General features: G+C 43.5%; 1 protein-coding gene across 2 annotated transcripts in view; it reads right to left on the bottom strand.

Moving 5' to 3' along the window:
* Positions 1–12,500, bottom strand: part of wnk4a (WNK lysine deficient protein kinase 4a) — a 63,994-nt gene that overhangs the window by 22,256 nt on the left and 29,238 nt on the right. For both annotated transcript variants that reach the window (XM_076297896.1, XM_076297895.1), the window contains exons 2-7: positions 12,391–12,500; positions 11,822–12,042; positions 10,767–10,924; positions 5,403–5,491; positions 4,077–4,296; positions 369–816 (exon numbers count right to left, since the gene is read on the bottom strand). The exon at positions 12,391–12,500 is cut by the window's right edge and continues 63 nt beyond it. In XM_076297896.1, coding sequence (XP_076154011.1) covers positions 369–816; positions 4,077–4,296; positions 5,403–5,491; positions 10,767–10,924; positions 11,822–12,042; positions 12,391–12,500 — 1,246 coding nt within the window. The remainder of the gene's footprint in view (positions 1–368; positions 817–4,076; positions 4,297–5,402; positions 5,492–10,766; positions 10,925–11,821; positions 12,043–12,390) is intronic.

The following is a 12,500-nucleotide window of genomic DNA, read 5'->3' on the forward strand; positions in this document are numbered from 1 at the left end:
GTCTTCAGGCACTCGAGGGGGATAACCTGATGCTCTCATGCTGTGTAAGGGACATCTTGTACCAGAGATGTTCTCGTTAACATTTAAGGCGTGTTGTAAATTACCATAGCTTGAGTGACAGGGGTATTAGGAGCATTCTTTTCTGTCGGTGTGTGTGTGTGTGTGTGTGTGTGTGATAGTGATGTATGTATGCACATACATATACATACATTGTGTGTGTGTGTGTGTGTGTGTGTGTGTGTGTGTGTGTGTGTGTGTGTGTGTGTGTGTGTTAATGACTTGTATGTGTGTGTGATAGTGATGTGTGCGTGATAGTGATGTGTGTGTGTGTGTGTGTGTGTGTGTGTGTGTGTGTGTCAGAGACTCACAGTTGGCTGAGGAGCAGATGACATGTCGGATGTGGAAGTGTTGGTCGGCCTCTGGCTCCTCACTCTCCTCCTGCGGGAAGCCCCCGATCATTCCAGAGTCCAGCGAACTGTTCACCATGGAAACGGCCGAGTCCACCGACCCGCTGACCACAAGCAGGGCGGAGTCCACTGGCCCGCCAATCATGGACAGGGCGGAGTCTGGTGACATCGGAGTGGAAGGTGTGGGTGTGGGCGGGGTTGGAGGTGGTAAGGGGGAGGGGCTCTGCATCGGCTGGCTAATGGGCTTCGGGGAGAGAGGCTCTGGCTCTTCTTCGATGGTGTCACGGCGTTTTTGCTCCTCGGCCAGGCGACGCTGGCGTTCTCGCTGCCGCTTGATGGCCGTCACGCGGTCCCGCATTGCTTTGGCAACCAGCTTGTAGTCGGCCTCACACACGAAACCCAGCACCACCTGAGAAAGAGAGAGATAGATAGAGAGAGAGAGAGAGATGGGTGAGATAGACACGGAGAGAGAGAAAGAGAGAGAGAGATGGAGAGCGAAAAAGAGAGTGATGAGAGAGGAGAGGAGAGACAAAAAGAACGAGTGACAGATAGAGAGATGAGATGAGGGGGAGGAAATAGGACCAGAGAAATAAAAACAGAGCACAAAAAAGAAAGGCTTGTTCAGTACACGTGTAAAGGTCAACACATTTTCTCTACACACCTGCAAACCTCAATCAACCAGTCAGTTTTATTTTACAGTGAACACTAAATGGGCTTCACGTGTGCAATCATCCACTTGCATGTGAAGCTCTGAAAGCTGGCACAAGCTCCAGCAGACACACGGCAGAGGTGGGCCACGTTCGGCCCAGATAAGGGTCTGGTCTGTTTAAAACCCGGCTGGAACTACACACACGTTCCTGTCCCCCGCAGTGTAACTGCTGCCCCACGTGATAGGGATGCATATACCGTACCCTGCGGTCCACTGTTACCATGGCGACAATCAGCATCTCATCATCATGTCCTAAATCCCACATCGCCGGGTCAGCGGGCGGTTAAAAAATAACGTGATAACCCCGACACGTGGCCCCTCTGCAACCCGCCACTGCCTCCATAGAGAAAAAAAAACGAATAAATTTGGTCGTGACGACAAGCGAAGCGAGAGAAGGCCAGGAAGAAAGAAAGGATTGTGAAAAGGACTCATTAAGGACGACCTTGACCTGGACATACAGGACAAAAGTCTGTCTGCCTTTTTTGTAATCCTCTCCCTACCTCTATCTTTCTCTTTCTCTGTCCATCTCTCTCTCTCTCTTATCATTCTCTATTGTTCTTTCTCTCTCTCTCTCCCTCTCTCTCTGTCTGGAAGTCATTTTATTATTAAAGGTGCAGCCTCCTCCTCTTCCTGAGCCCGACGATCAGGTTTCCGAGGCGATGACGGACGGCTTGACTCCTGTGTCCTTGAATCCTTACGCAACAGCATGGGCTAACGAGGCCATGACCCAGCAGGATCTCAGCACACTCGCAGAGCACGGGTTCCCTGACCTGTTCTCAATTAAACAGGAACCCCAAAAAGTTCTACTTTCAAATCGGAATGTGCCTTTCTTGTACCACCTGCAGGAGTTGGATATGAGCAGTGAAGAATGTGTGTGTGTGTGTGAGTGTACCAGCATACACATATGTGGCTGCGGCTTTCTCGTGTGTGTGTGAATATGAATGTGCATGTGCAAGTCAATATGTGTGTGTGTGTGTATGTATGCATGTATGTATGTGTATGTGTATGTGTGTGTGTGTGTGTGTGTGTGTGTGTGTGTGTGTGTATGTATGTATGTATGTATGTGTGTGTGTATGTATGTATGTATGTATGTATGTGTGTGTGTGTGTGTGTGTGTGTGTGTGTGTATGTGTGTGTGTGTGTGTGTGTGTATGTATGTATGTATGTATGTATGTATGTATGTATGTACAGTATGTATGTATGTATGTATGTATGTATGTATGTATGTACAGTATGTATGTATGTATGTATGTATGTATGTATGTACAGTATGTATGTATGTATGTATGTATGTATGTATGTATGTATGTATGTATGTATGTACAGTATGTATGTATGTATGTATGTATGTATGTATGAATGTTGATTATGGTCAAATTATAATCAAATGATTATGATAATGAAAGAAGTAGTAGTAGTGTGTATGTATGCATGTATGTATGTATGCGTGTGTGTGTGTGTGTGTGTGTGTGTGTTTCTGTGTGAAACAGAAGGGTCAACAAGGGTAGAGGCAAAGAGGTCTCCTCCAAATGATTAACTGCCCTGAATGAAGAGGGCTGCAACACATCTAAAGAACAGCCCGACACCGTGAGTGGTATGTCAGATATACGTGGTGAAACATTAATCTCTCCACAGAGAAGAGGTAACGAACCTTTAGGTATTTAGTCCACAGTGAGCAGCTGAAACAAGGTGGACGTTTTAAGATGTTTAATTATTAGGATCATACATTTAATCAAATGATTATGATAATGAAAGAAGTAGTAGTAGTGTGTATGTATGCATGTATGTATGTATGCGTGTGTGTGTGGTGTGTGTGTGTGTGTGTGTGTGTGTGTATGTATGTATGTATGTATGTATGCGTGTGTGTGTGTGTGTGTGTGTGGTGTGTGTGTGTGTGTGTGTGTGTGTGTGTGTGTGTGTATGTATGTATGTATGTATGTATGTATGTATGTATGTATGTATCTATGTGTGTGTGTATGTATGTATGTATGTATGTATGTATGTATGTATGAATGTTGATTATGGTTAGACTGTGGAATTTTCTCTGAGCTCCAGTGTAAATAAAGGTCTTTTCCCTTTCCGTGTCTTTCCTGAACCTTAAACATAGAATCTTTACCTGGGATGGAACCCTTCTAAAATGGAACGTTCTGACGTTTCCAAGACACTGAGGTTACAAAGCAGGACAAACAGAAGTGGACTGGACTCTGGAACTGGTAGCAGCCCTGAACCAGTGACCCTACATCCCATGAGGTCCAACCCAGCCCCCACCCAGCTAGTATAGATTGTGTAGTCTCGTAATGGGGACTTTGGGTCAGTACACAGTACACCCATCCTTGAAACCATAAACACTGGCTTACTAAGTAAACTGCATAGATATTCAATCCTACTCCATATTGTACATTTCTCTCTCTGGGGTCAAGCTCACTGGTGTAAAGTCACTGAGTGGGAATAGTGCCCTTGACCAGCTCCGTCAGGCACGGCCAGCTAATTAGGATTGGCACCGATGAGTTCAGTCAAGTGCAGTGGCGAAGGAGCAGATTGGAAATAGGCACACGAGCATGATGAACTGAGAGATTACTGACATTCACAATGTTCCTCTCAGGAAAATTGAAACGTATTGATTGATTTTTATGAGTTCAGGATACAAATGCTTGGCATTACACCAATCCCTGCCAAGAGGCTCTGAGCCTATGTGATCTCCAGCAGGGTTCCTGGGGTGAACTACGCCAATAGTTAGTTCAACAGGTTTAGTCCTCATTTTCCATGGGAGATCACCAAGCCTGGTACAGAGACTATCTGACTTCCTGGGAAGAACAGCCCAATGTCGCATTCTGTATGTTTTTAATTTTATTTATTTGTTATTATTCCTATCTGAAAAGACTGTCAGGTTATGATATGGAACACAGGAAAACAGCACCCTAGTTTTGGTCTTAGTCAACACGTTTGTCCGTGGAACTCACCATCTCCTGGGCGACCTCCTCGGGGACGTCCTTGTAGAGCTCGAACAGGAACTCGATGGCGTTGTTGTCCTTGTACTTCCCGTGGAGCTTCTTGGTGTCGTCCATGCGCAGCCACAGCTTGAGGCTGGCCTTGTGCAAGTCGTCCTCCTCGGCAAGCTCCACGCGCACGCCCGTGTTTTCCTGGAAGAACGAGTGTTCCAGAAGGTCCTGGATGGTGTACCTGTGTCAGAACACAGAACACAGAACTCAGAAAACAGAACTCGGAACACAGAACTCAGAACACAAAACAAGACACACCAGGATCATAGTGGTGTATGATATAAAAAAGACATATGCATTCATATACAATATAATACATGTGGGCTACAAATACACACACACACGTAACACTTAGTATACAGACGAATAGTAGCACATATGCAAATGTTGTACATAAACTGTTCATAAAAGAATAAACACCCCTATACTCCCAATGCTGCCAATTGACATATTCTTGCAATATTATTTATTGTGCAGCTCATAAAATGTTACAGTAAGTCTTGTATAGAGAACGGATCACAGTGTGTTGCACAGTGCTAGCTTAGCGTTAGCCGAGGTACTGCAATCCAAAGTCTCAGTTGTTGATGTAGTTTGTAGGCTACAGTATAAAAACAAACATTCAGCGTTGGCCCTGATGGCCCGTAGAGTTAGCTTAGCATCGCCAGTGCTAGAGAGGCCCCAGAGAGAGTCTTGGATTGACCCCTCAGCTGCAGACACATGGGCCTACTAAACAAACAAACACACGGTGAACCTCCACATTCATAAGGCTACGCTGGCATCTGGAAGGAGACATTTACTAAAGAGCCAAGTACAACTTTGCCTAAATGTAGCCTACACTAATTCAATTTTAGCACTTAGCATGAAGTAATTAGCTACTACACTAATATCTGTAATGGCAGGCAATGTTTATGTTTGTTCTTAATCTGTTAGTATTAACAAATGCACCAAGTAATGTTCCCTATGAGACCATATAGTACAAGCTCAATATTCAGTTCAATATTGAGCTCAGATGAATGTTGCCCATACATGCAGGTCTGCTCTACAATATGACCAGCATAGTTGTTGTGCTACTAAATATTAATATTTGTTCATATTCAGTTTCGTTCTTTATTACATATAGCACAGATGAGGTTAGTCCCAAAGTGCCCTTTAATGTATTAAAATGATTGGCTACATTATTGTTTATTCCATGAAACGTGACATGAAACATGATCCACTAATGCCACACCACCAATCTATGCTCTGGTGTCATGTCTCTGGGTTAGAAGCAGATGGTGAAACATGTACCTTTCATCTTTGTTCATGCGGATGCAGCCCTCAATGATCTCCTTCAGTTCAGGGACTTTTACTTTGAAGAAGCTGTCTGGCTTCATACCCTGGAGACAGGAAAAGGAAGAGATCAGCCAACTGTCAATCACCTTCAAAAGAGCAACACAAAAGCCTGGTCAGGTCAAGGTCACCTGGCAGTTTTGTGACAAACCTGGACGATTTAACTCAGAGTGAGTGGTAATCTGCTAATAGAGGAACACTGAGGCTTCATTCTATAGCTAAACAAGGTCATAGGATTCTTCTTTCAGGAGGTTTATTACTTAGGCCTACCCCGAGTTAACTTATCCAGGTTAGACACTACACTACACTGGAACTTGGAACAACCCCTTGTTCATTCAGCAGCCTTTGGACTGAAATCCCCCAAACAGTCTTTTTGTCTTATTTTGTCTGATGTATATTTCCTGCAGGATGCACACAATGTTTACGACATGAAAAGAGGCTGTCTCACAGAAGAGGCCATGTTGGGTCTCAGTCTGTGACAGTGAATTGTGGGATAGTGGAGGACTTCCTGCCCTGTGACAACACTGATAAGGAAGCAATAGGGTCCCACCTCAACCTTCTGTGGCCAACATCAACATTTCGTCAGACCGCAAATATTGTGACGCACGTATACACGGGCCCACATGCACGCACACGCACACACACACACACACAGACACACACACACACACACACACACACACACGCAAACACACTATGGGGCCTGCTGACTTCTACTCCAAGCTGAAGCTAATCCCTGTGCGTAAATACTGTATATGTACGGTTACTTGTATATCGTTCCAACTCAACTCTGAATTAGTCTGACGAGCAGGATTAGGAGATGGAAAACATGAGGACTGGCAAACGTTACATTAGACATGCTGTTTGCCGTGAGGGAGTCTGGTCCTCTGCACGTGCTTGTGTTTCCCGACTAAAGTCACATTCTTAGCTGTGGCCCATGTGCCAAAGAAAATGAACCGGTCTTAGACATGATGGCTACCCTGGAGGAGAGTGTTTTTAACACAAACAAACACGTTATAATATCAAAAACAAAGTCTGGCCTTTGGGAGTCTCTTTGGGAGGAGGGCTGCACATGACGATAAATTAGGATTTTATTTCATGGCTGCTGTTTTTCACTCACCTAACTGCCACACACACACACACACACACCCACACACACCCACACACACACACACAAATATCATTAGCCCTCTGTGGTTTCTTTCGCCAGGTGTTTCAATTCATAGGGCATCTCAACCTTATGCCATGGCCTACAGCAAATGACGGGTGACCGCCAATCACACTTAACACGTCCACCCCTTCGAGGCTGGACGTTTCTGGCCTTTCGTCCTCCTCAAGCACTCCTGTTTGCCTTTGGTCTGGCCGAGCTGGAGAGGCTGACGGACAGACGTCATTGTCAAAACAGTTATAACTCTCTCCGTGGCTGCCGACCAGCCCGGGATAGCGAGCCCAGTGTGTCAAATGTATAGCTCGTCAACACCTCACCTCCCCACATCAGCTTCGTCACAACTTACTCCGAAGCCCTCGAACAAAACAGCCATAGACACACACATACACTGTGGTCAACTGACAATGAACAAGGTCCATGTGACCAAGTGCACTTTTGAAAAAAAAAAAAAACGTGTTTCTTTTTGTGCAATTTTCATAATTAATATAATACTATTTTGCATCAAACAATATTATTTTCTATTACTTGGACCAAAATATCATGAAATTTGTGGACATGTCAGTTGGAGACATTCACACACTGTCATTTTCAGACTGACCGCAGTGGCTGACATGACTGACCCCATCTAACAGGTCTGGGAAACAATGCTCTAGTTCTAAAACCTCTCGGAGACATGGTTTCAACATGCTGGCGAATGTTCAAAATGACTAGGATGTTTCTTCGAAAGTTTAGATCAGTCATCCGCACAACGTCTGGTGGTACTATGCTGACAGACTTTTCAGTCATAAAACAAGTCGAATGATAATGGGTAGATTGGCGTTTTTCAGATGGCTGTCAGTTGTCGACAATGAAGATGTCTTAAGTTGTGAAAATTACACGGACACTTTTATACTTTTTTTGGTTACACTTTACTTGAAGGTATCTACAGTACATGAAACTGTCATGAACGTGTCATAAACATTATAAACAAGTGATAAACGTTTATGACATAATGCTTCTGCCAGAGTGTCATTCGATTAGGGTTAGTGTCAAGTTAGGGTTAGGGTTAGTGTCATTCGGTTTTTGTCATGACAAGTTAGGGTTAGTGTCATTAAGTTTTTATCATGACAAGTTAGGGTTAGTGTTAGGGTTATGACAGTGTCATGTCACTCTTATGTAGAAACCTAAAGTAAAGTGTAACCCCTTTTTTAACTCATCATTGAGTAGTAAACACACGTTTCACATGAAGAGTGCCTCGTACACCTCAAACAATCACTGTCTCACTTTCCATCTCAGAATAGTACATTCAAAAGCATTCTAGACATCTCAGGAGAGACCTGCATATTTTAGCTGGTAAAGACAAAGGACATCTAAACAGGTCTAACAGGTCTGGGAAACAACGCTCTTGTTCTAAAACTCGGAGACATGGTTTCAACATGTTGGCAAATGTTCAAAATGACAGGAATTCTAGGATGTTTATTCGAGAGTTTAGATCAGTCATTAGCACTACGTCTGGTGGTATGCTGACTTTTTCGGTCATAAAACAAGTCGGATGGCTTGAAGAAGTCAGATAATAGATTGACCTTTTCAGGTGGATGTCAACAGTTGTCTTTGTTCTTTAAGACATGGATATGAATGGGAGACACTGCCCTAGTTCTAAAACCTCTGGAGGGGGGGGAAATACATGGTTTCAACATCACCGTGGCATTTCAACATTTCAAAATGACACCATTTTGAACAGTTGCCCTGTTAGTCTTTCGGATGCTTATCGAGAGGACATGTTTTTAGAATCTAAACAGATGTCCTGTCGATAAGCATCCGGCTAATGGGGCAACTTGTTGGAGGCATCAGTCATCAGCACAACGTCTGGTGGTATGCTGACAGACTTTTTCAGTCATAAAACAAGTTGAATGATAATAGATTGGCATTTTTCAGGTGGCTGTCAGTTGTCTTTATTAAGATAATGAAAATGTATGAAGTTGTGAAAATTACACAGACACTTTATGAACTGTCATGAACGTCATAAACATTATAAACAAGTCATAAAAGTTTATGACATAATGCTTCTGCCAGAGTGTCATTTGGTTAGGGTTAGTGTCAAGTTAGGGTTAGGGTTAGTGTCAAGTTAGGGTTAGTGTCATTCGGTTTTTGTCATGACAAGTTAGGGTTAGGGTTAGTGTTAGGGTTATGACAGTGTCATGTCACTCTTACTGTATATAGAAACCTAAAGTAAAGTGTAACCCCTTCATTGAGTAGTAAACACAGGTTTCACATGGTGAGTGCCTCGTACACCTCAAACAATCCCCATCTGTCTCACTTTCCATCTCAGAATAGTACATTCAAAAGCATTCTAGACATTTCAGGAGAGACCTGCATATTTTAGCATGTAAAAAGAAAGGACAGCTAAACATGCAAATATAATACAACATTTCCCAATAATTCCCCATTTAACCACTGGGTTGGGATCAAGCTGGGACAAGTTGGGATCTTGTGACTTTTCAGGCTTTAAAAAGGAGAGGCTGTCAGCTTTTTTCTCCACCTCTCTATCCATCAAGGGGACTTATAAAGCTCAGAAAACTCTTAGGTGAGGGCCCTGGAGTCGGGGTGTGGACTAACGACGTGATTTCAATAATTGGACTTGCAGCGAAAACGGCCTTGACCTTCAGCTATCTGCCAGATTGCAGACAGACTCCAGCTTACTAACAAATCAATGGCTTATTTTACTTAGATCCATATCTGAAGCTGGAGGCGGGGGGTGGATTGGGACACGAAATGACTCTCACTATTCAGACCATCTGTAGCCTACTCTGTGATTTTCCCTTACTTATAAAAAGGAACCCGATTGGGCAGTAATTGAGAAAAATTACTAAAATTGCCTTTTTCTAAATTAAATGACCCAATTCCTCGCCCTTCCAGCACAGATTACTAGGAACTGCCATCGCGGGGGGTTTGGGTGGAGGGGGTGGACGTGTCACATCCTGCCCTTTGACCTCAGGAATGTAGGGTCACGTTTCTGTTGTGAGATACTTGACTCATAAAGACAAGAGTGGACTAGGGAACAGGCCTGGTTGTGGTCATTCTCGTCAGCAGGACGACCTGCCCACACGGGGAGTCAGGAAACTGCTTTTTGCCGAGGGGCTGAGGAAATGAGATGGATCGTGAATGATATAAAGGGGTGTGTGTGTGTGGGGGGGGAGGGGGATAGAGACAAAGATAGAAAAAAGAATCACTAAATACAGAGAATGTAAGAGAGTGACATATTGACAAAAGATTGAGAGAGAAAAATAATTGAGTTGTTAAAAAAATTACAAGGGCCTCACTAGTCCTTTCATCATATATACAGCACTGGAAAATGTCATCCTACGGTTGCTTAGTGACATTCGAATGAGTTAACGGTCATATTCAAATTTGCAGTTGTCTTTTAATTTTGAATATAACCATCAACTCAATCGAATGTCACTCAGCAACCGAAGGATGACATCATAAAAATGTGCAGTGGTCTCTTTTTCCAGAGCTGTATATAAAATAACCAAAAGAAATAAGACTGAAAGAATGGAAAGAAAGAAAGAAAGAAAGAAAGAAAGAAAAATAAAAAGGCAGAGTGTATGACAGATCTAAGCAGGAGAAACCCAAAGAGAGGGCAAGAAAGAGAGAGGGAGAGAAACGGAAGGGGGGGACAGAGAGATTTGTGGCTCAGAAAATGTTTACTATCCTATAACGGCAGTAGGAAAGCCCCCTACCAGGGTTTAAGTGAGGAGAACAGATGGTTTTGATTCCATGTCCTTCCAGTACTCATGTTCAACTACACACACTGAGATATGGATGGAGAGACAGACAGAAACAGAGAGAGAGAGAGAGGGGAGGGGGAATGAGAGGGAGAGAGAGAGAGAGAGAAAGGGGGAGAGATAGAGTGATCAAGAAAAAATAAGGTGGAGGGAAAGGAATGAAGAAGGAGAGAGAGAAAGAAAAGAGAAAGAGAGAGGGTGTAGAGGGACTTTGAGTCAGCACTTCTTTTTTGCCTATATGTTAACATAAACAGAACAGAAAAACACAAATTACCCATAAAAGGACAAGAAAGGACTGGAAAGTGGATGTGAAATGTAAAAGAACAGACTGTACAGGATCTGAACAAAACAACGCTATCATCACCACCACCACCACACGCTGAAACTCACGCTGGTGACTTTGCGGTAGATCTGTGCGGCGTTCTGGCACTCTGAGTATGGGTACTCGGAGGTGGTCATCTCCAAGATGCACATTCCGAAAGCGTACACGTCCACGGCCTCATCATACTTCTCCTCGTACATCTCCGGAGCCATGAATTCCGGCGTTCCTGATCAGAAAGAAAAAAAAAAAAAAAAACTAAATCAAAAACAGGACGTGTTTACAAACCTTCGCTAATTAGTAATCATCGTTTATATAACGCTGCTGCATAACCACGTTTGTGTTTGTTTGCGTTGCGTCTGCTTTCTGTGTTTATGTTACGACATGCTTCCGTATGTTGTTCTCCATTCTTGGGATTTGAGGGAAGATGTGAAGGACGGTAGTAGGGAATATTAGAAAAACAAACAATTACGAAGGCTGTAATAACAAGTATAGTTTACTACAGGACAACGCTCCTCATAAGGCCAGCTTATAGGCTTACACTGAGCACGTAACTGAAGTGCTCCATCCATGGAGCGTAATGCTGCAATAATTAGCTTCCACTATAAACCATAGATATGGCTGCTATACCAGTTAACTAACCATTAATTAACTATTCATACACTCCGCTAACGGACCGCTTCAGTTGCTGACCAGGTGTAGCCTGGGCCTTACTGTGGACTACTTCTGAATATCTAATGGCTTTTTGCATTTTTGTAACTGATCATAGCATCTAAATCTTCTTTGATTAGACAGTAGTTTCTGCCCTGCTGAACACATTTGGTAAAAAAAAAAATTTAAAATATCTCTATGTGGCCAGATTAGGTAGCATGTTAGCATGTAGCATGTAGCATGACAAACTGTAAAAACATTAAAATCAGTCTAATCGGTCAGTCAGTCTAATCTAAAGACACCAATTTGTAAGTAGCTGTTTCCTTTAAATACAAATATCCGTGCACAACTGAACTTCCCTTACAAGCTGTCAAAAAACACAACAATATTGCATTGTAGGACAGTGGAGGACTTCCTTCTCAGTATGTGTATGTGTGTGTGTGTGTGTGTGTGTGTGTGTGTGTGTGTGTGTTACCTATGACACTTTTGGCAAAGGAGGCACTCTTCAGCGTGGCAAGGCCGAGGTCTCCGATCTTGACAGAGCCAGTGGGGCCGGTGATGAAGATGTTGTCGCACTTGAGGTCGCGGTGGATGATGGGGGGCGTGCGCGTGTGCAGGAAGTGCAGCCCCTTCAGGATCTGATGGCTCCAGCGCTGCAGGAGCTTCAGCTTCATCTCCTTAAAGCGCTTCAGGTACCTAGGACAGGAAACAGGAGGTTGGTGCTATATTGGCTTCATGATTGGCTCCTGAGCCTGATACGCCATCATGCTTTCCATTGAAGTTCTCAGTGTAATATCGAGATCCCATATTTGGCTTTCATTTGGAAAAATGGTTCACATCTCAGGAAGAATTGTAATCACTGATTATAAAAAGATATTAAGGAGCGAAAAGGAAGCAAATGATTTACTATGAACTACTCTTTCCAAAACATTACACAAATATTCATGATATGATGCTCACACACACACACACACACACACACACACACACACACACACACACACACACACACACACACACACGCACACACACACACACACTTACGTTTTGAGGGTGCCAGAGGTCATGAGCTCAGTGACAAGAATGATGCACTTCTGGCCCTTGTCGGTGGACTTCCAGGAGTCATGGAAACGGACAATGTTGGGGTGCTGCAG

Source organism: Alosa pseudoharengus, unplaced genomic scaffold (genome assembly GCF_046254945.1).
Source record: "Alosa pseudoharengus isolate Yale_2024_CS ecotype anadromous, Long Island Sound unplaced genomic scaffold, YU_APseudo_1.1 YU_APseudo_1.1_scf_21, whole genome shotgun sequence".
NCBI lineage: Eukaryota > Metazoa > Chordata > Actinopteri > Clupeiformes > Clupeidae > Alosa > Alosa pseudoharengus.